The 23,078-nt window shown below is 43.3% G+C and overlaps 1 protein-coding gene across 1 annotated transcript; it reads left to right on the top strand.

The window, feature by feature from the left end:
• Positions 1–515: 515 nt before the first annotated feature.
• On the top strand, positions 516–19,919 carry edf1 (endothelial differentiation-related factor 1). Its single transcript, XM_059994408.1, has 5 exons — positions 516–668; positions 11,799–11,850; positions 14,022–14,182; positions 16,498–16,591; positions 19,513–19,919. Exons 1-5 carry the CDS (start codon positions 591–593, stop codon positions 19,572–19,574), a joined length of 447 nt encoding a protein of 148 aa, XP_059850391.1. The 5' UTR covers positions 516–590; the 3' UTR covers positions 19,575–19,919.
• Positions 19,920–23,078: the final 3,159 nt, after the last annotated feature.

The following is a 23,078-nucleotide window of genomic DNA, read 5'->3' as shown; positions in this document are numbered from 1 at the left end:
AGATTAAAACAGGTCCTCTCCAGTGTGACTTTAATGTAAAGCCCATACATGCATGGGTTTTGGGGGTCCAGGGGGGTGGATGTGCCGACTACTTCGGGGATCGAGAATGAATTTCATACAATAGGAGCAGGTATTCACTCGGACCCTCAAGTTGTAAAGGCATCAAACATGATGATGGCTAGTATACCCCAGACCCTGATCATTCAAACATCGAACTCCCTTCACGATCCTGGGGCGGGAGATGGGTCCCGCTCTCTGCCGCTGTGGGGATAGATCCCGAGTGCCTCAGGAACTTCTGCCCTGGGTTTGGTGGGTTCAGCAAGTACGTGAGGGGTCTGATTCATGCACTCTGACTGTCACAAGGGTTGTATCCCGCTGAGAACCACCGGCAGCAGCTCTCGCCGACCGACACCAGCTGAGCCGAGCCAACGCGCGCCTGCCCGCCCAAGGGCTTCCAGCACTTTCTGTCCAGCGCCGCCTCTGATTGGTCGCCCGGGCTTTGTGTCAATAAAGTTGTCAGCCCCTGCTTGTTTTCAATAAAGTTTCGTCAAGGCGGGCGGTGGTGCGGCTGCGCAGTCAGGCGGCGGAAGATGGCGGAGAGTGACTGGGACACGGTGACGGTTCTGCGCAAGAAGGGCCCGAGTGCGGCGCAGGCCAAGTCCAAGCAGGTAGTGGGCGGCGGGAGCCGGGGGCTGCAGCTGGGGTCCTGTCCCTGTGATGTGGGCGCTGTCCCTCCCTGCCGGCCACGCCACAGGTGGGCCCGATGTCGCTGCGAGCGCAGATCGTGTCGTTTCTCTTCTCCCCCCCCCCACCACCTCCCGTGCTGACGTGTCCCGCAAACTCTCCTCTCCCCACTCGTCCTGTCCCGTTACCCCCCACCACCACACCGGACTCCATCCCCTTCAATACCCGCCTCTGTCCTGGCCTACTGCTGATCGTCCCCTCTTCCTTTCCTTATCCTAACTTCCCGTCTCCGACTCCTATCCTTTCCTCTCTCCATCCCTACATCCTTCATCCCATTGCCATCCACGTTCCTCACCTTCATAGTATTAGAGTGCACAGGAAAGGAGCTTCGGCGACGCTCTTTCCCAAATGCGCAGCGACCGAGGGATTTATTCTCCCCCCCCCCCCTCCCCAATTCTACCCATCTGGTCCAGGACGCTAAGGACAACTATAACCGCATTTTCTGTTCCACCGCCCTATCCCCACTTCCCCACACTGCTGAAAACAAAACCAGTGCCTTCCCCAGTGCATTGCAGTGTTGACACTTTGAGCCAGCATATTTTAGATGCTTGGGGAAATAACCAGCTGTGTGTGTTTGCAAGTTAATTTGATGGTGTCTGTTGTTCATCTTTCTGAAATGTGACGGCGATTGTTGGTTTACGGTGGTACTTATTGCAACATTGCACCAGGAATGGGGACAAAATGTAGATCAGATCGTTACCCAGGTGGAAAACCACCGATTGTTCATTCTAGGAACTAGACTGGACAGCTGTCTTGTGCACTTTATGACCTAAGTACCATGGAACCAATCAAATTCATTTGATTTATACGCATATGTTGCAGCACCAGGCTCATTAGGTGCAGATGTGAGTGAAGACAATTCAATTGTCAAGTGATATTAGTGGGCCACAATTGATATCAAAAAACAAACCAACCCAGGCGGTTACAGTATAGGTTAGACATAGTGTTAATCAAATTCTGAGACATTCCAAGAATGAAGAGCACAGCTTAAATATAAATTAGAACTTTCCATAATAGACTATCAGCTTTGTAACTCGATGCATATGCCATATCCCTTTGTGACACGTTTCCTCACGGGGTGTCCAACCTGGGGTCCACAGACCCTTTGTGTAATGGTATCAATCCATGGCATAAAAGAGGTTGGGAGCCCCTGGTAGAGATATGGATGAGAACGTGATCGTGAATTTAGGTCTTTATAAAAGAGAAATAGAAGCAGATCGCAGGAATAGGGAAGACGTTCTTTCAGCTGTGCTGCCCTATACAATAAGGTTGTGGCTGATTCTCTCATTGCTACTCGCAGACTCACGTGCTGAGACAGCCTTGGAGATGAGTGACTACTGCATTACACCCACGTATTTCTGGTTTACTAGAAGGGTCGAGTTGCTGCCTGTGTTTGTGTGTACAACAACTCCCCATTGTTAGACAAGAGCAGATTTATGTGTTTTTATATTTGTGGATGACACCAGCAACTCTGGAACTTATTGCCTGTGGTGAATTCTGCTGTCCTGAGTCTGATCAGATGCATAGATACTCCCACAGTGTCCCTGGGGCAGGAGTTCCAGGGTTTGGACTCAGTGATGATGAAAGATTGGCAATATATTTCAAAGTCCGGATGATGCATGCACTGGAATTGAGCCAGTAGCCATTGTCTCATGCACTTGCAACCCTTGTCTGTCTTGCTGATGAGTTATGGATTGTGGATAGAAAGGTGTAGTTGAAGAAGCCTATATCAGTAATTGCAGTAAACAAAATCTTTTTTAATCCAGGTGAGCAGATGTTCCAGACCATTAAATGGCATACAGTTGCACAAGATAGAAACTTGTCCATTGGCCCACCTTTATATGTCTCAGTTACAAAGTTAATCGTAACACCCATACTTCAGAAGTGACCACCCCAGCCAGTTTTGTAAATGTAGTTGTCCTGATTTGTCATGAAGTCCCAGAGACACCTGTTGCGTATCAGTTCCATGAGCCAGTCAGTCAGTAGTGATTGACATGCTTCCAGTTCTTGAACAGAAAATCTCTCATGGTCACATCACATTCTTATCTCCATGCACCACAGATAGTGAAGTTCCTTACTTGCATTATTCAGTCAGTTATTTGACCTTGTTCCTTTTGTTAAGAAAAATTGCAGCCTGTTTGTTATTAGTCTCATACAAGTCATACTGTGTCCAACTTCCATTCCTCTCTTTCCGCATTGATGTACAACTAATTGATACCCTAAATAGTGAGTTCTCTTTAACAAATTGAATCACATGCAAACCTTTTACTCACCCCCAAAACACTGCTTGGCAATTATAGCAGATAACAGAAACAGAACAATCTGAATATTCATGCTTAGCTTCTGAAAAATTTAATAAATTTGGTCTGATCAGGCTGCAGTGATTTAGCCAAGTTGGTGTTTTGGAGCCTCTAACACCTTCTCCTTTGTAATGTTGACATGCTCCAGGATCTGCTACCCTCACCTGAACTGACTAGCTTTCACAGTAAATACAGATCAGAAGTATTCATTTAAATTCTAATCTATTTTATTCCCCCCCCCCCAACACCTTCTCATTAACTCCCTAGATTCTACCATTCACCTACACCAGCTGTAGTTTACAATGGTGATTAATTAGCTTAGTTCTTTTGTTACACATTACTTGCCCCTTGTCAGCCTAAGCTTGAGTGTTTGTATAGGCTGGGTGCATTCCAAATTGCAAATGCAGTTGAGTTTTGCAATGATCAGTGGTTATTCCACTTCAAATGGAAAGGTTGTCATTAATGAAGCAGCTAAAGATTTGGGGCTTGGCCCTGGGATGATTGACCTCCAACAACCAGAAGCATCTGGAGTCATATGGGGTACGAGTCCAACTGTTGGAAAGATTTTTCCACTTGATGCCCCTTGAGTCGTTTACTTTAGTATCATAGTGGCAACTGCACCCACTTGTCTTGTTTCATGATATAGTGTCTTAATTGTATACTTTTTTAGTTCCTTAAGCACTGTATCATAATACATCTTATCCCACCTAGAGTATCTAGTTTCTCCAGTGTCTGTGTTTTTCTCACCAACATTATAAATTGTCAGACCTATACCCATGTGTTTAATAGTTACAGATGTGAATTCCAGCTTTACACTTGTCCCTAATTTCTCTTCATCCTGGTGTTAAAGGTTATCTGCGCTGCAAATCAGTAATTGATTTGCATAGTATCAACACTGTATACTAGATTATTACAGTGTCTAGCTACTTACACCAGAACTGTACCCCAGTGTTAAAGATTGATAGGTACACTGTGCCTATTAGTATTATATCCCAGTATTAAATATAACAGCTGTTGTGTAATTATAGACCTGTACGTGAGGTCTAATCCTTGTGTTGCATTAAAGGGGGTGACTGAGGCACTTTTCCCTCAGATGAAGTATCTCAATGAGTGTATCAGACTGACGTATCAACAAGAACTGTAGTTGTCTAGAGGGTTAGGAACCAGGAGCCAGTGACCAAATTACAGAGGTGACAAAATATATCAGTTGTTTCGCAGTGTAACAAAATGTAAGAGCTTCTTCATGTATGTAAACTGGAAGGACTGTCACAAAAAAGTCTGTGTAATTTACAGAAGGGAGGATGTAGAATGGAAATCCAGGTAGTGCCTGTGATGTGAGCAAGTGTTTTGTGTCTGTGTACATTATAAAAATCTCAGTGAAGTTAATGGTTAGCCAAGAGCCTAAGTGTCAGCAGTTTGAGTAAAGTCACACCAGAGACAGTTGATGAACTGGTGTTGACCTTTCAAAGTTTTCACTATTTTGGAACAGAGATTGAAAATTGGAGGGTGTGTTTCTAACAGGTTGGGTGGGGGATGTTAAAAGACATTTGGAAAATCAATGATTCAACCTGACACCAGTATAATTTTTGCGTTTAGGGGATGGGGGGGGGTGATGATCTCAGAGCTGTTATATTGCATACATACTTTGATAATAAATGTACCTTGAACCTTGAATATGAGCCAATAGCTTTATTTTGACCACACGAAGTTAAATTGATAACTATCTCCGGTGCTGGGAAGATCACACAGACACCAATAATACTGATCATATCTGTGAACATGTCCCATTGGACCACAGGAAAGTGTCCCAATTTGCATCAGTCCCTCGCACAGGTACCATAGTGTTGTTCACCTCAACTCAAACCGTATTTCACTCTAAAATTACTAAACGTCCAGTTAAAAACATTTCCATTTGCTTAGCTCTTTAGAGATGAGGTGTTTTTTTAAAGCTTCTCACATTGTCAACAGCATCACTCTCCTTTGCACCGTAAACCTGTGCATTCAGCAGCTGCAGAAAGTGTTTATGAAAACATTTACAAGAGAAAATCTGCAGATGCTGGGAATCCAAACAACGCACACAAAATGCTGGAGGATCTCAGCAGGCCAGGCAGCATTTATGGAAAAGAGTACAGGAAGGGTTTCAACTCGAAACATCAACTTATTCTTCTCCGTTATGAAAACATTTACCTATTTGAGGGTTGTCCCAGAGAAACTAAATTCCCACTGTTTGCATATTTTCTTGTCTTTTCTGTGAGGCTTAGCTTTTCTGTCAGCAGTGCTCCGCACTCTGGTTTTCATTGTTACTTTATCTTGACTGCATACTCTCAGGCAGCAAATGTCATTTAAGATAGGGGAGAAATGCTGCAATAAACTTAGTTAACTTGATATCTATTGTCAGTGAAATTTTGGAATACTTTACAGCATCCTTAAAAACAGGAGTGGGATCCAGAATTTGCATTGTGTAGAGCCTCTTGTGCCCACCACTGACTCACAGAAACAAAACACACTTCCTGTGTAGGTTTCCAGAGGGAGCCTGGCTGGACAAAAGCACCACCAGCCTGCTCAGTCATGGGGCCTTCTGTGATTCCTGAGATGTAGGTGACGTGTGAGGAGAGATTGATCAGTATAGGTCTTTATTGAGTGGAGCTCAGGAAAATGAAAGGTAATTTTATTGAGAGACAAGATGCTGAGAGGATTGCTGTGGTCGCTCTTTTGGCTGATAAATCTAAAATCCTAAGTTTAGACAGACGTGCTGTGGAGAGCAATCCAACCAGTTACATCACCATCTGGTATGGAGGGGCCACTGCACAGGGTCGGAAAAAGCTGCAGAGGGTTGTAAACTCAACCAGCTCAGAAAGGTGGCATCCATCATTACCACAATTTCATGATACATTAGTGATAATTAACCTGATTTTGATTCTAAATTTCAGAATTCAGTGAGAAATTTACACAGGAGGTGGGAGCTCTGTACACCAAAGGCCATGGGCACCGTTAAGTAAAGTCATGGCTGTAATTGGTTGTGCTTTTTTAAAATATAACATTAAGGGAATTATGGAGAAAGGGGAATGTGGACTTGATAGGGAGTTAACCATGATTTCATGACTAGAGGATTGAGAACTAGTGCTGATTCCTGTTTCACTTGTGTTGCCAACCTGCGTCGTTGATAAGGTTTTCCACTGTTGCACTTGATATGTACCCACAAGTGCATTGTGTTCATTTAATTAGTAAGGAACCAGTGCACTGGATGTAGAACAGTGACTGATGACATTTGTTGCTATGTTTTATGGTGTAAATACTATATTGCCCCTGTATTGATCGGTGTGACAGATGGTGGAATGGCACAGTAGCAAGGCCAACAGAGCTGTTGCCTCAGAACTCCAGCTCAGCACAGTGGCTTGATCCTGACTTTGGGTGCTGTGGGAGTGGAGTTTGCACGTTTTCCCTGTAAACACATGGATTTGCTCCGGGAGCTGTGGTTTTCTTCTACATCCAAAAGTGTGTGGGTTGGTAGGTTAATTAACCACCAAACTACCCCTGAATGTGGAGGTGAGGGGAGTGGGGAGAATAAAAATGGGGTGAGTGTGAATGTGTGGTTGATGGTTGTCACAGACTTAGACCATAAAGCATAGCAATAGAATCAGGCTATTCAGCTCATTGACGGAGAACCTTCTCCACTATGGCATTGCATCGTGGCAGATTTATTATCCCTGTCAACCCCGTTCTTCTGCCTTATCCCGGTAATTTCTGACACCCTGACTAATCAACTTCTGCTTTAAAAATACCTAATGACTTGACCTCCACAGCCATCTACGGCAATGAATTCCTCAAATTTGTCACCCTCTGGCTAAGTAAATTCCTCCTCATCTCCTCACCTCAAAGGGATATCCCTCTATTATGTGGCTGTGTCCCCTGGTCCTAGACTTCCCCCCCACATCAGGAAGCATCTTCTCTGTGTCCACTCTATCTAAGCCTTTCAATACTCAATAGCTTTCAATAAGATCCCCGTTATTCTTCTAAACTCCAGCGAGTACAGGCCCAGAGCCAACAAATGCTCCTCATATGTTAACTCTTGCATTCCCAGGATTATTCTTGTGAACCTCCTCTGGCCCCTCTTCAATGCCAGCATATCCGTTTAGATAAGGAGCGCCAAACTATTTGCAACACTCCAAGTGCAGTCTGAGTAATACATTATAAAGCCTCAGCATTACATCCTTGCTTTTATCTTCTAGTCCACTCGAAATGAATGCTAACATTGCATTTGCCTTTCTCACCATAAAGTCAACCTTTAGGGAATTCTGCACAAGGACCCTCAAGTCCTTTGGCATCTCTGATTTCTAAATTTGCTCCCCATTTAGAAAATGGTCTACACCTTTATTCTTTTTACCAAAGTGCATGATCAAACACTTCCCTAAGCCGTATTCTATCTGCCTGTTTTTTGCCGATTCAACACTACATGCCCCTCCACCTGTGTTTGTATCGTCATCAAATTTAGCCACAATGCCTTCAATTCTGTCGTCCAATTCATTGACATATAACATGAAAAGAAGTGATCCAAACACCGAACCCTGCGGAACACCATTTGTCGCTGGTAGCCAACCAGAGAAGACTCCTTATTCCCATTCTTTGCCTTCTGCCAGTCTGCCATCCTTGTTAGTATCTTTCCTGGAATACTGGTTTAGCAGCCTCATGTGTAGTACTTTGTCAGAGGCCTTCTTAAATATCCAAGTGAACAACTTTCATTGATTCTCCTTTATCTATCCTGCCTGTTATTTGCTGAAAGAATTCCAACAGATTTGTCAGTGAAGATTTACCCTTAAGGAAATCATGCTGACTTTGGCCTATTTAACATGTGTCAATAAGTACCCCGAAACATCATCCTTAATAAGGGAGTTCAGCATCTTACCAACCACTGAAGTCAGGTTAACTCGTCTATAATTTGCTGTTTTTTTTTTGCCTCCCTGCCTTCTAAAGAGTGGAGTGACATTAACAATTTTCCAGTCCTCTGGAACCATTCCAGAAACTTGTGATTCTTGGACTTAACATTACTAATGCCTTCACAGTTTCTTCAACTACCTCTTTCAGAACTCTGGGGTGTACACCATCTGGTCCAGGTGACTCATCTACCTCCTGACCTTCAGCTTCTCAAGCAGCTCCTTAGAAATAGCAATCACACTCACTTCTGCCCCCTCTAACAGTCTCAGATTTCTGGCATACTGCTGGTGCCTTCCACAGTAGAGCAGACGCAGTCTCCATGGCTCTTCACACGGTTTTAGATGAGCTAGACAACACAAACACCTACATTAGGATGCTGTTCATCGACTATACCTCAGCATTTAATACCATCATTTCCACAATCCTAATTGAGAAGTTGCAGAACCTGGTGGGCCTCTGTACCTCCCTCTGCAATTGGATCCTCGACTTCCTAACTGGAAGACGACAATCTGTGCGGATTGGTGATAACATATCCTCTTTGCTGACAATCAGCACTGGTGCACCCCAGGGGTGTGTGCCTGCCCCACTGCTCTACTCTCTGTAAACTCATGACTGTGTGGCTAGGCATAGCTCAAACGCCATCTTCAAATTTGCTCACGATACAGCCATTGTTGGTAGAATCTCAGGTGGTGACAAGAGGGCTTACAGGAGTGAGATATGCCAACTAGTGGAATGGTGCCAGCACAACAACCTGGCAGTAAGACGAAAGAACTGATTATGGACTTCAGGAAGGGTAAGACCAAGGAACACATACCAATCCTCATAGAGGGATCAGAAGTGGAGAGAGTGAACAGCTTCAAGTTCCTGGGTGTCAAGACCTCTGAGGATCTAACTTCGTCCCAACATATTGATGCAGTCATAAAAAAGGCATGACAGCAACTATACTTTATTAGGAGTTTGAAGCGATTTCTGTAGTTGTACTGTGGAGAGCATTCTGACAGGCTGCATCACTGTCTGGTATGAAGGGGCTACTGCACAGGACCAAAAGAAGCTGCAGAAGGTTGTAAATCTAGTGAGCTCCATCTTGGGCACTAGCCTACAAAGTACCCAGGACATCTTTAGGAAGCAGTGTCTCAGAAAGGCAGGGTCCATTATTGGAGACCTCTAGCACCCAGGGTATGTCTTTTTCTCACTGTTGCCATCAGGTAGGGCATACAGAAGCCAGAAGGCACACACTCAGCGATTCAGAACAGCTTCTTCCCCTCTGCCATCCGATTCCTAAATGGACTTTGAAGCTTTAGACACTACCTCAATTTCTAATATACAATAGTTCTGTTTTTGCACATTTTTAAAAATAATCTATTTGATATAAGTAATTGATTTACTTATTTATTATGTTTTAATTATTATTTTCTCTCCCTTTATCTGCTGGATTATGTATTGCATTGAAATACTGCTGCTAAATGAACAAATTTCACATCACATGCCGATGATAATAAACCTGATTCTGATCCTGTTGCAAGATGCGTATTAGGTTCATCTGCCATTTCTTTGTCCCCCATTTCTTGATGGGCTGAAGGGCTTGTTTCTATTCTGTATCATTGTAAACTTGTTTGTTGCTAACCAGTGATATCCAGAGCCTGTTTGTATCTGTGTTCCTGCATCAAATGGAAATCTTAAGTGTGATGGATCTATTGATTCCCTTTCATCCACAGCACGTTACTTCTTCAATAAGTAACTTCAATAAACTGGTGAAATCTGATCTTTCCTCCCTTTCACAAAACCATGTTGACTTTGTGTTGATTACTTTGCTATGCCCTGCTACACCATTTTTATCAATAGCTCATAGCAGTTTCCTATGGCATATTAAGCTAACTGGCCCATAGTTTCTTGCTTTCCATTTTTTTGAATCATGGTGTCATAGTTCCTATTTCCTAATGCAGTGGAACTTTCCTCAGCTTTCTTAGCAGCCACTGCAGTTGAGATGCTGGAAAGAAGTCTATCGAAACCCAGAGACTTGTCAACTGTAATTTGCGCACTACCTCTTCTCTGGTTGTCATAACTCACCTTCCTTCCAATTCCTGATTTACAACTGCTTCTGGGACATTGCCTGTATCCTCTGTAATGACAACTGATGCAAAGTGCCCGTTTGATTAATCAGTCCTTAATTCCCCGGGCTCACTTGCTATAGGGGCAAAGCTCACTTTGTTTCGAAGTATCTGCCTCTGACCGTTACGTTTCCGGTTCACTTTGTATTATATTTTTATTTTCCATCCCTGCTGATCTTCTGATTTGTCAGCCATCTTCACACAATTATATCCTACTTCTTTACATTTAATACTTTATCGTTGGTTAATTGGGGATGGTGAATTCACCTCGTGCAACTTCTTTTTACTGTTGAATTGTTTATCATGGCACCCATTAAACATCTGCTACTGCATCTCAACTGACAACTCAATCTACCAGGTTTCCCTCCATACCCTCAGAACTGCCCTTATTTCAGTTTAAAGTTCTTGGATTCATTCTTTTCTCTGTAAAGTTTGGTTATAGACAATAGGTGCAGAAGTAGACCATTCGGCCCCTTGAGTCTGCACCGCCATTCTGAGATCATGGCTGATCATTCACTATCAATACCCAGTCCCTGCCTTGTCCCCATATTCCTTGATTCCCCTATCCATCAGATATCTATCTAGCTCCTTCTTGAAAGCATCCAGAGAATTGGCCTCCACCGTCTTCCGAGGCAGTGCATTCCACACCTCCACAACTCTCTGGGAGAAGAAGTTCTTCCTCAACTCTGTTTTAAATAACTGACCTCTTATTCTCAATCCATGCCCTCTGGTACTGGAGGGCATATTATATTATGATCATTGTTAGTTTGAGTTGCGTTCACATTGGGGTTATTAATTAATCAATCCCATTTCATTGCACAATACCAGATCTAGTTGAGCCTCTAATTCAGTTGGCTCCAGAAGATCCGGTTGCAAGAAAACATCCTGTAAACATTCCATGAATTCCTCACTTGGGCTACTTTGCCCATCTGATTTTTCCACTCTATAAATCTCCCATGGTTATTAACAAACCTTTCTGACAAGCTCCTGTCATTTCTTTCTTTATATTCAGTCCTACCTTGTCCAGACCCTGACAGTACCACCACTCCACAAGTAACTTTTTGCCCTTGTTGTAAAGATTTAAATTCAGGTCTGAAATACAGTTTCTATATCAGCAGATGATACAAGCTTACAGTGGTATGGGAAAGTGTGTAAGTTGACATTGTAGTGAATTAAAAGACAACATTAAGCGGCTGACTGATAAAATAATTGGCAAATTAAGTTTAATCCATAAATGTGAGATGGAGCATCTTGGTGGGATGATTGGAAGAGGTGATCATATTACTTGAAAGGTGTGAGTACAGATGGAGTAGAGGCTTAAAGATATCATGGATTGCGAATGCATCAAATCTAAGCATTGCAGCAAAAGTTGTCGAGGCTAGTAAAATAAAACAAAATCCCAAGATTTATTTCTGGAGGGACAAAACTGAAAAGCAGGGAAGTTATGCTAAACCTGTATCAAACCTTAGGTAGACCATACAATGATGCATAGTGATCTAGTCATTGTATTTTTAGAAAGATAAAGTCACAGGGAGAGTGCATTGACAATTTATAAGGATACCAGGAAAGTAAGGTAGGCTCCTTCATGGGATAAGTGCTACTGTGAGTCAGCTGCAGTGTAAGTGGAATTAAATGATGGTGATGAAATTGTGTGTTCAAGAATCCTTCCAGAAGTGAATATTAACTCGACTTTTTTTTCTTTCTCTTTCCTTAGGCCATCACGTCCGCCCAGCGCAGAGGAGAAGATGTGGAGACTACAAAGAAATGTAAGTATATTTTATTAATTGTATCTCACTGTCTGAGGGGATGGGAGCAGGAACCATTTATTCACTCAAGCAAGTCCTGTCCATCACTTTTATGGTGCCCCTTCAATATTGTTTTTGAAACTATGCCCTCTGAGCCTTGAATAGGGAGTTTTTCTGTTCCATTTCCCTTTACTTAACCCAAATGTTTCAAATCTCTCGTTACATTTATTTCTCTTTTGAAGTTAATGCACTCCCACCATTGGGGATAATTTCACTCAATGTCACCTGCCCCATCATTGAAATGTTCCCACAACCAATGGACTCACTTTCAAGGAATCTCCATCTCATTTTCTTGATATTTATTGCTTATTTATTTATTATTTCTTTATTTTTGTATTTCACAGTATGATGTCTTTTGCACTCTAGTTGAATGCCCAAGTTGGCAATCTTTCATTGATTCTGTTATGGCTATTACTCTATAGGTTTATTGGGTATACCCATAGGTAAATGAATCTTATGGTTGTATATGGTGACATATAGGTATTTTGATAATAAATTTACTTTGAACTTTGTAATCCCCAGAATTATTCCAGATGTGGTCTGACTAGGACTTTGTACAACTGTAGGACAAATACTGTGCTTTTATATTCTTAAGCACCAAGTATGAGAACCATTCATTCTATTGGTCTTTTCAATTATTTTCTATAGATCCATGATATTTTATGTTCATGCAATTTTGCTCTTCCCTGTATTTTTTATTTTTTAGAAAGTTTTCTCGTTTTTGTGCCACAAAGGAAATAATTTCAAGTTATTGTACACTATAATTCTACTGTTTCCTCTCTTCACGTAATCTCTTTAATCCCTCTTTCCATTGACATGCCCAAGCCCACAAGAAATTTCAGAGAGCTGTGAACACAGCCCAGTCTCCATCATTCAAATCAGCCTCCTCTCCACTGACCCCGTCTATGCTTTCTGCTGTTTTGGGAAAGCATCTAATGTAATTTGAGGGCTCCTCTCACCCTAGTCACTCTCTGTTCATTTCCTCTGTCAGGCAGAAGATATACAGTACTGTACAAAAGTCTTTGGTGTATATAATCTCTTTCAGCACTGTTTTGCTTGTCAGCTTTATCCTGAATTTTAGGCTGTTGTGATTCTCAACAACAGATAATAAGTTCATTGAATTTTACATTGCTGGATTTCTCTCAGTGACCTTTCTCTGCCCTACTTTTTTTTTTTAACCCCACTGCAAATATTAACACACAGACCTAAAATAGTCACAAAGTAAAAGACGTGAATTAGTAACCATAGGAGATCTAAACTAACGAGGCAGTGAAAACGATTCAGAGACTGGAAACTTGAGTATTCAAATGCCTTTTTTATCTGAACTGTGTGAAACTCATAGAATTAAAATAATAATCAGCTGGAAATCTGAAATAAAAACTCAGGTCGGACAGCAACACACTCAAAATGCTAGAGGAACTCAGAAGGTCAGGCAGCATCTATGGAAGTGAATAAAAAGTCGATGTTTTGGGCTGAGACCCTCCATCAGGAATGGGAAGAAGGTGGACGAGGGGAAGGAAGAAACTAGAATGTGATAGGTGGGGGAGGGAGGATGAAGTAGGAAGCTGGGAGGTGATGGAAAGGTAAAGGACTGGAAGTGAGAGAATCTGATAGCGCACCATAGGAGAAAGGGAAGAAGGAGGGATACCAGGGAGAGGTGATGGGCAGGTGAGATTACCAAATAATTCCTCTACTGCTGAGCCTGTTAAAGTTTGTCTAAGCTGATTAGAAAAGGCTTGCTGTTAGATCGAGCAATGTTCTAATGATTGGGTAATAAGCTACAACAGGGAAACATTTAAGCCCTAAGAATCACAGCAATATTGAAGATAACTACTGAACGGAGACACGAGTATGACAGTAGGTTTTTATTTCTGATTTCTGGCATTTGTTTTCCATTGCCCAGCCGGGGTAGTGTCTGCTCCGTATAGGTGGAAGTTAGCTCTGAATCAGTTCCTTATCTGCCCTGGGAATGTTTGACAGGCCACTAGATGGAGTTTCACTCTTAATTAACTCATGACTGCCTTTTGAGGAGTTGATGGGGAAACAGTGTTGGTCTTTACTATATGGGTTTATTCGATGGGATCATGAGTGCTGAGTAGCTGAAGGACCTCTCTGCTTTCTGCTCTGCCCAGGGGCTGCAGGACAAAACAAGCAACACACTATAACAAAGAACACTGCAAAACTGGACCGGGAGACGGAGGAGCTTCACCACGAGCGAGTGTCGCTCACTGTTGGCAAACTGATCCAGCAGGGCCGACAGAACATGGGAATGAATCAGAAGGATTTGGCCACAGTGAGTACACAGCTGCCCAGCGACTGAAGTTGTTTTCTGTACATCGCCTAGTGCTAGTGAGGAGGCAGGAGCAGTCATCTGTGCAGGGTCGGTGACTTGGGACGCATGATGTAAGGTAGGATTGCTGGAGGGTGCATCACTTCTGCATCCCATAAGAATGAAGCCATCTGACCTGTTGAGTCTGCTCCACCAATCAATCATGGCTGATCCTTTTTTCTATCTCCTCCTCAACCCCAGTTCCTGGCCTTCTCCCCGTAACCTTTGATGCCAGTTCAATCCAGAACCTATCAATCTCTGCATTAAATACACCCAACAACCTGGACTCCACAGCTGCATGTGACAACAAATTCCACAAATTTCTTGGCATGTTTCGAAAGGGTGTCCCTGTATCCTGAGGCTGTGCCCTCTTGTCCTAGACTCTCCCACCATGGGAAACATCTTTTCCACATCTACTCTTGTCTAGGCCTTTCAACATTCGAAAGGTTTCAATGAGATCCTCCCCGCATCCTTCTGAATTCCAGCAAGTACAGACCCAGAGCAATCAAACATTCCTTGCCTGATAACCCTTTCATTCCTGAAATCATCCTTATGAACCTCCTCTGGAACTTCTCCAATGCCAGCAAATCTTTTCTAAGACGAGGGGCCCAGAACGGTTCACAATACTCAAGGCGAGGCCTCACCAGTGCCTTATAAAGCCTCAGCATCACATCCTTGCTCTCGTATTTTAGACTTCTTGAAATGAATGCTAACATGCTATTTGGCTTCCTCACCACCGACTCAACTTGTAAGTTAACCTTTAGGGTGTTCTGCACAAGAGTTCCCAAGACCCTCTTCACCTCCGATTCCTGGATTTTCTCTCCGTTTAGAAAATAGTCCGCACATTTATTTCTACTACCAAAGTGCATGACCATGTGTTTTCCATCATTGTATTTCATATGCTACTTCCTTGCCCATTCTCCTAATCTGTCTAAGTCCTTCTGCATCCTGCCTGTTTCCTCAACACTACCTGCCCCTCCACCAATCTTTGTGTCATCTGCAAACTTGGCAACAAAGCCATCTGTTCCATCATCTAAATAATTTATATACAGCATAAAAAGAAGCAGTCCCAACACTGACCCCTGTGGAGCAGCCAGTAGTGAGGTGGATGAGTGCTGGTTTGAGGGAAGGGTTTGCTATGCGGGATTTGGAATCATACGGGCATGGGAGCAGGCCCTTCAGCCCATCATCTCTGCTGACCAAGTTAGCTGAGACAGAACTAATTGCCTGCTTTTGGCCCATGTCCCACCAAACCTTTCTTATCCATGTATCTGTCCAAGTGTCTTTTAAATATTATGATTGTACCTGCAGCCATGTACCCACTGCCCTCTGTAAAGATTTGCCCTTCAGACCCCCTTCTCACCTTTCCTTTCTCACCTTAAACCTATGCCCTCTAATTTTAGACATCTTCACCCTGGGTAATTCAGCCTCTCCTTATAGTCCTTCAGTCCCACTAACGTTCCTATGAATATTTATTGCACTCTTGCCAGCTTAATGACTTCCATCCTGTAGCTTGGTGACAGACACTGCAAGTGTGGCCTTACCAATGACGTGCAGTTGCAGTGCGTCATCCCAACTCCTCTAGACAATGCTGGATCGATGAAGGCTGCCTTCACCATCATATTTACCTGTGTCACCACTTTTAAGGAACTATGTACTTGTACCCCAACATCTCTCTGTTATACCAGAATCCTGCTATTTACATGCAAGTCCTGCCTTGGTTTAACTTGCCAAGGTGCAACACTTCGCACTGTCAGAATTAAATTCTATCTGCCATTCTTTAACCCACTTTCTCAATTATTCCTGATCCTGTTGTAATTCTAGCTGCTTGCTACATTTGTATGCACTGAAGGTATCTCATGGTTACTATTTGCCTTCCTGATTTCCTCTTGTGTACTACTTCCTCCCCAGGATTTCACTTGAGACTAGCTGCCTAAGTGCCTCCTTTAAACTGACAAGATCCTTAATATTCCTTAGGTTCTCTAATATTGCCAGCCTGGCCCTTCATTCTAACAGGAATATGCCAGCCCTCGACTCTCCCTATCTCATTTTTAAAAGCCTCCCACTCTCCAGACATTCCTTTACCTCCAAACAGTCTCTCCCATTAATATTTGCAAGTTCCTGTCTAATGCCATCAAAATTAGCCTTGCCCCAATTTAGGAATTGAGGTTGTATTCTTATAACTAATAATCACTGCTCCAGCCACCATGCTTTAAAAACCCTGTAATGCCAGAAATAAAGTATTTCAATCTAACCCATGTTGTTTGTTTTCTTTTCAGCGTATTAGTGAGAAACCTCAAGTCATTGCTGACTACGAGGCTGGAAAAGCTATTCCTAACAACCAGGTTCTTGGCAAGATTGAAAGAGTGATCGGTGAGTTACAAGTTTGTATTAGGGTTGTGAGAAATATCTAGCCCTCGGCTTGCAGCTCCTACATTTCATTGTAGTGCTGTTCTGCCCTTGATCTGAATTGTCTTGAGTTCTCCTCTGCATCTCCACTGTGCTGTCAGTTCTGTACCCAGAGGGTGCACGCTGGGGCAGCAAGGCTGCATATCTCCAGTGATTCAGGTTCGATCCTAATCGGGGGCGTTGAACTTGTGCATGCTTTTCTCAGAAACTCCAGTCTTCTTCTACATCCCAAAGATATGATGTAAGGGTCATTGGCCACAGTCAAAAATTCACTCTCGTGGAGGTAAGTGGTTGGAGAGTTGGGGATGGGGAGCGTTTAACAGCTTGAGAGAGCTTACAGGGAAATAGCAAATGGGAATATCTAGGAGCCAGCATGGACATGCTAGGTGAGGTGGCATTCCGAGACGATGTAATGTTGATCTAAGCAACTGATTTGGAGGTGACATTGGTGGACGGTCCAACTGACCCAACAAAATTCTCATCAGTTACATCTGTGGGTGTACAAGGATCGAGATACCAACCCACAGATCTTTGAACCAAAGGCTAATAGTTATTCTCAGAATTAGACCTTTCAAGCATCGCCTGAGATTCTGCCATCACCATCCCCAAGTATGTTCTGTCCACTGGCAAGACAGATCCATCATTTTACTGCTCAGGAAGGGTGTGCCTGGCATCCTGAAACAGGAGGAACATCTCCATGAACACGTGAAGCCACAACACAATACCTTGTGTTAATTAAACTATAGAGAGTTATTCTTCATTTGAAACTCTGCTCCCCAGTCATGAATAGTGGTGGGTAATTAAACAACCATCAGAGGGTTCAGGGAAATCCATGTACTCAAACTGCCCTGTTTGAGGGCAAAAACCAATACTGGAAAGTGTATAGTCATCTTCAGCCTGAAGTGCCAAGTACATGAACTACATGTCTTTGCTTCCTTTTAAGGATGGGCCATCATTGTCTTTCTCTGGTCATTGAACCCACTTGTTACTACAAATGCTGTGGTCCCATCAATTCCCCAGCTGCCGTGCTCCTGAACTAGATGAGCTTTCGTACATTTACATGAAGTTTACACATGATAAATCCTGTGCAATGTGTCCTGTAGATCTACCCATTAGCATTCTTTCAATCATCAGCTTAATGATGAACACTATCTTCGTGTTACTAAGCTCCATTTAACTCATCAGTGACGCACTCACCATTGCATGTGAAACCCCTTTTGAGCAGGTGTCTCAAGAGATGTGGCTCGTTAGCACCTTGCTAATGGTGGCTGGACTCAGCGGTGAGAAAACTACCTTGGTTGGAATGTCTTGCCAACCTGAATCTTGATCTGTATGAATACTATGTAATTACTTTCCCCATATAGTCACCCATCAGCAAGAAGTAACAGACTGGATACCACATACAATTATAAAGAAAGTATATTTACAAATTTAAGCTGTATCAAGCAGTTAATAGGAAAAAGAAAAGGAAAGAGAATGAAAAAGGCCCATTACAGTTAACCTAGTCCAAATGTGCACGCAAGTTGAAGCTCATCTTGAAGTTGACTTTAACTCATGTGCTGGACCCTCTGTGTGGAAGAGCACACCAGCTTCTGAATGATCCTCAAAATCTATCTGGAACAAATGGGCCCCCAAGGGGGAGAATTGGTCCTTCCTCCTTGAAGCCATTCATCTGTACAAGGCACCTTGTGCAACAGGATCAGCATCCTCAGCCATCTTCCCTCCTGTCTTCTCACAGCTCCTGGCAGAAAGACCTCGACCCACACCGGTGTCTATTACAAAAACCTGTCTGCCCAAACCTTTTCCCAATTCCACCATCCTGATTGGATGACACCACATTGCTAAGCATTACAGCCCCTTTAGCTCAAACCCAAACACACTGAAAGCAGAACAAACTGCTCTTACGGAACTGCTAACATGAAAAACCTACAGCGCAGCAGTAACAATCTTAACCGGGGTGTTACACATGGCTTGGGTTGTACAAGGGCCTGTGCTTCTGGCTGCACTACAGCCTTGTCATAGCATGAACAAGTGGAGAATGGGTGACATGAGTGTTACGGGCCCAAACAGCCAAGAAAGAAAACAGTGAAAACTCCTGCTTAGAGTTCTGCCTATTGTAGACATGGTTAAAGGTCAGCTTCTCAAAATCACTGCAGAGGTTTGTCCCAGGCACAACGCTCTCAGCTGTTTCATCAGTGATCTCTCCATCATAAGTTCAACAGTGGGCACATTTACCAATAAATAGACTGTTGAAATCACAATTCCAAATACAATATGCTCGGTATTTTAGACTTGCTGGGAATAAGGTTTGTCAATGATCATTTCCATCCAGGGAATCTAATCATGTCTCCATGACTTTCAGAGGCATTTCACGGACCTGGGGATTCTGAAATATGTATTTTCATGACCAGAGGGATAAGTGAAGCAGTAGATCTGAAGCTGGACATTTCCCCACCTATATTCCCCTTATCTAGATGAGTTGAAATATCACTTGAACTTCAACATCAACATGGTCAAAGCAACTTGCTTGACCATTGTTCCACCCACCAACATACTTTCCTTCTGTCACCTGTGTACAGTGGCTGTACAATTTGCAAGGTGCTTTAAATCTGCTCCTCAAACATGCAGACTGCATGTGTAAGCAAGCAATTGTATTGTTCCATACTGATTTGGAAATCTATTTTCATGTTCACTCTTGCTAGATTAAAATCTTGGGCATCCAAAAACCAAGGAGGAGGGGGAGCCTTAGTCACATAGTGCAGTGGTTGAGGGAGGGGCTCTGCTGAGGGCATTGTGACACATTACTTGCTGTCTGCTGTTGCAGGTTTGATTTGTCCTGTGTGGACTTGTTTGGTATCAACTAAACTTTCTTTTCCCTTTAAAAGGCCTCAAATTACGTGGGAGGGACATCGGACAACCTCTGGAGAAGGGACCTAAGAAAAAATGAGAACAAAGCCTCGAAATCAGTTCGTTTTTTGAACTGGTCTCCCCTGGCTTTTTCAAAAGTCAGATTGACATTATTGCCAAGCTGAATATGGGCTGGATTATGGGCTGCCGCAGCACAGTTACTGACCCATCTGCTGCCTTTGTACTTCACCCAAAGAAAAGCTTACTGTCTGAATCCCAGGCATGGTTCTGAATGCGATTAATCTCTCAACCAGAGATGGAAGTGTGAAAACTTTATTTGTGTTAAATCTCCATTTCCCAAACTGTGCCACCTGCAGGGAGGCCAATATGATTTCCTCTCACTTTCCCTGTAAGTTTCTGTAAAAATAAAGTTTAAGACTTTGGACTTGGTGTCTGATGGTTTTGTGTGCATTGCACTGGGGATTGCTTCAGGCCTCACTTTGACTGTCGGGACCAACCTGCTGTTCCAGTAACGTGAGTCTAGTCAGGTTTGTTATCACTGACACGTACTGTACAGCCTTCATGCCTCACCTTGATGGCAGAGCTGCTCCTCGGTGTGTCAGTCAGTAGTTAATATGTCTGTGCACCACAACGGTATGCTGGTAACTCGGGGAGGAGACCCCTCTAATGGCTGGAGACGTGAATGTTTGAGGAATCGTTTGGGGTCAGCTTGGGTCAAGGGCGATCTCGCATGGAGGTTCAATGAGATCAGCACTCAACGTGGGAGTAACATCCCAACACTGAACAGGTTCTTGCACCACCCACACTCAGCTCAAGATCCAAGCTACGTTCGTCAGGGAACACCCCAGATCCCAGCACAGTATCTCATCGACCTGCACAATGTCCCAGCTCAGTGCAGTGATCCCCTGGGGTTATATTCTAACTCATTGTGCTGTGCTGATCCGAACTCTGCCTTGGGAGTGTTTCTCAACTCACTATAGCAGCCCAGCCTGTGACTGTGGATGATGGATCTCCCTGCTCTCTGAATTCAGCCTGAGCATATACAGGTTTAGGTAAACTCGACAAACTGGAATTTTTGAAATTTTTGTTAATGATGAGTAAATTCTGCAAAGAAAGTAAGTGCAATAGACACAGTTACCTAGACTAGTACAAGAAGCCACACAAGAGTGATATCTTAACAGTGTGTGGTATTTTGCAGCTTTAACTCTCAGTTGTAGCTGTAGTTTCAGCTCTCACATTTGTGGTTATCTCGCCCTTTGAACAGATTGAACAATCCCTTATCTCCTTGAGCATTGTGCAAGTCACATATGTCTTCTCTCACTGCTTCCAGAGATCCTTTATGGGTTGTGTAATCTATAGGGACAGACTACTGTTATCCTTGCTGATATCCCACCAGCAGAGAAAAGACTCCAATCCACTTACAGAGAAATTATTTAAAAAACTAGGAAGTATTATCTCAGGTTGCATTATTTGTATCTCATTTAATATCTGTTCACTTTGAACAGCAACATCCGTAAAAGAATCTCAATACCACTCCTTGCACTGTAACATTGGGAGAATAATATATATAAGTGATAGACTGTCTGAGCTTTAATTAACCTTCATTTACACTGGCTCACACGAGAAATTTGATAGTTGATTGTGTTAAATATTCGTGACTAATCCACTCGGGTGCACTTCCCTTCTGCAATTTCACTAAATGAGGCTGGCTTTTTGTCAATAAGTTCTGTATGTTATTCTGGGCTGTCCTGGAACTGACATGTTGATCTTAATAATGATTAATCTTTCTAACAGTATTTAAGATGGGATTAGGAGGCTTTGTATAGATCTCCACATGGCTGTCACTGTGTTAAATATCTTCGTTGTGATGTATTCATTTGTTAGTTTATTATGCATTGTTATTAATGTTATTCTAAGCTGTGTTAAATCTTGTTGCTGCCATTAACCAAGCCCCTGCTCTTCTGCTGGGATGTTTAGTCCTGACCACAGTACTCAGTGTCTATATGACAGCAAATGCTTGTATCTCTCCCACAGTATCTCCATCAGTCTACTTTTCACTGTAGGATATGTTTATTGCACCCAAGTGTCAGTGTAATATGTATCACACCTGCAGTGTCGGTGTCTCATCCATTGTTCCATTGAGTTACCAGTGTCGATATTATCTAACATCAGTTCAGTGTTGTCCTTTTGGAGATGGAAGGTGAATGTTCCAATCATACACTATGTGACTCCAGACATATCATTGTGGTTGACTGTTAACTGCCCTCCAAAGTAGCCCAGAAATCCCAGTTGATCTTTCAAACTTCTGGAGATATGTATCTAGACTGGGCGAACTGTCCCTCAGACTAGAGGAGCAACAGTCTAGTATACTTACAGTTCAGACAAGGTGCCAGGCTCTCTCAATCCCTGGTTGTGTCCTGTCCTAACAGCAGGACAAACCCACCAAAGGTAGCAGACTTGAGAGTCTTCATTATCGGCTCCATGAAGTTTCATGGCATCAGATCAAATGGGCAAGGGAAGTTCCTCCTGATTTCCAACTCCTGAGCTCCCTCAGCTGCTGCATGAGTGATTCTCCGTGTTAATCAACACTCGGAAGAAGCAGCAAGGACACGGAATGGACTTCGGGTGGAGAACTTCAAAGGGCTGTTGGTATCACCACTGATCAAGCTGGCTAAACTGCTAAACTAGGTCTGCAACCAGTAGTGAGGGAAGCAACTTGAAGAAACGCACCTAGCCGGTCTCAGCACTCTGCCTGTGATAGGTGCATCTGTCTCTGGCAGGACTAATAGAAGTTACCACTGCCTTGTGGAGGAAGCCCTGTCTTCACATGGTGGACGCCCTCTGACACCGCAGTCCTGCCAAAGGCGATGGACACTACAGCTCAGAAATAGTTTTCCATGAGATGCAGTGCACCATCAGCAGCAGAAGAAATCTCCACCACCATGAGTAAGTTAATGGGTGGACACTTCACTTGGTTCACTGTCATTGTCAACCCAGGAGATCAACCCTGGTTTAAAGAGGGGTACAGCAGACTGTGTGGAAGCAGTACCAGTGGACTTAAAAGTGATGAAGTGCAGCCTGGAGGAGATGCAATCAGAGCTGGGTCCATGCTAAACGGCAGGCAATAGGGAGAGCAAAGTGATTTCAGAACCAAAAGATCAGATCAATACTCTGCCATCCTGAATAGTGGTGAACAATTGAACACGGCAGGTGAGAAGGCTCCAAGGACATCCCTGTCCTCAGTGATGGTGGGACCCATGTTAGAGTAGGAAACAAGTCTGAAGCACCATAACTGTTCAGCCAGAAGTGCCAAATGGATGCCCACCTCAACTTCCTCTTGAGGTTCACACCATCACTGAAGCCAGTCTTCACCCAATGCAATTCACTCCATATGATGTCAAGAATTGGTTGAGAGCAAAGGCTCCGGGCCAGATAACATCACAGCGAGTGAAGACCTCTCCAGATCTCACACTGGTATCTATCCAAGAATATAGAAAATTGCCTGGGTATACCTTGTTCACAAAAAGCAGGACAAATCCATCCAGTTCATTGCCACCCAGTCAGTCAACAAAGTGACGTAAGT

This window comes from Hypanus sabinus, chromosome 18 (assembly GCF_030144855.1).
Source record: "Hypanus sabinus isolate sHypSab1 chromosome 18, sHypSab1.hap1, whole genome shotgun sequence".
Taxonomy (NCBI): Eukaryota; Metazoa; Chordata; class Chondrichthyes; order Myliobatiformes; family Dasyatidae; genus Hypanus; species Hypanus sabinus.
This window is presented reverse-complemented; position numbering and strand designations above follow the sequence as displayed.

Excerpts from the sequence above, each read along its gene's own strand:
- edf1 (XM_059994408.1), top strand. The coding sequence starts at position 591 with ATGGCGGAGAGTGACTGGGACACGGTGACGGTTCTGCGCAAGAAGGGC. Across the intron at positions 669-11,798 it reads CGCAGGCCAAGTCCAAGCAG|GCCATCACGTCCGCCCAGCG; the intron begins GTAGTGGGCGGC and ends CTCTTTCCTTAG. Across the intron at positions 11,851-14,021 it reads TGTGGAGACTACAAAGAAAT|GGGCTGCAGGACAAAACAAG; the intron begins GTAAGTATATTT and ends TGCTCTGCCCAG.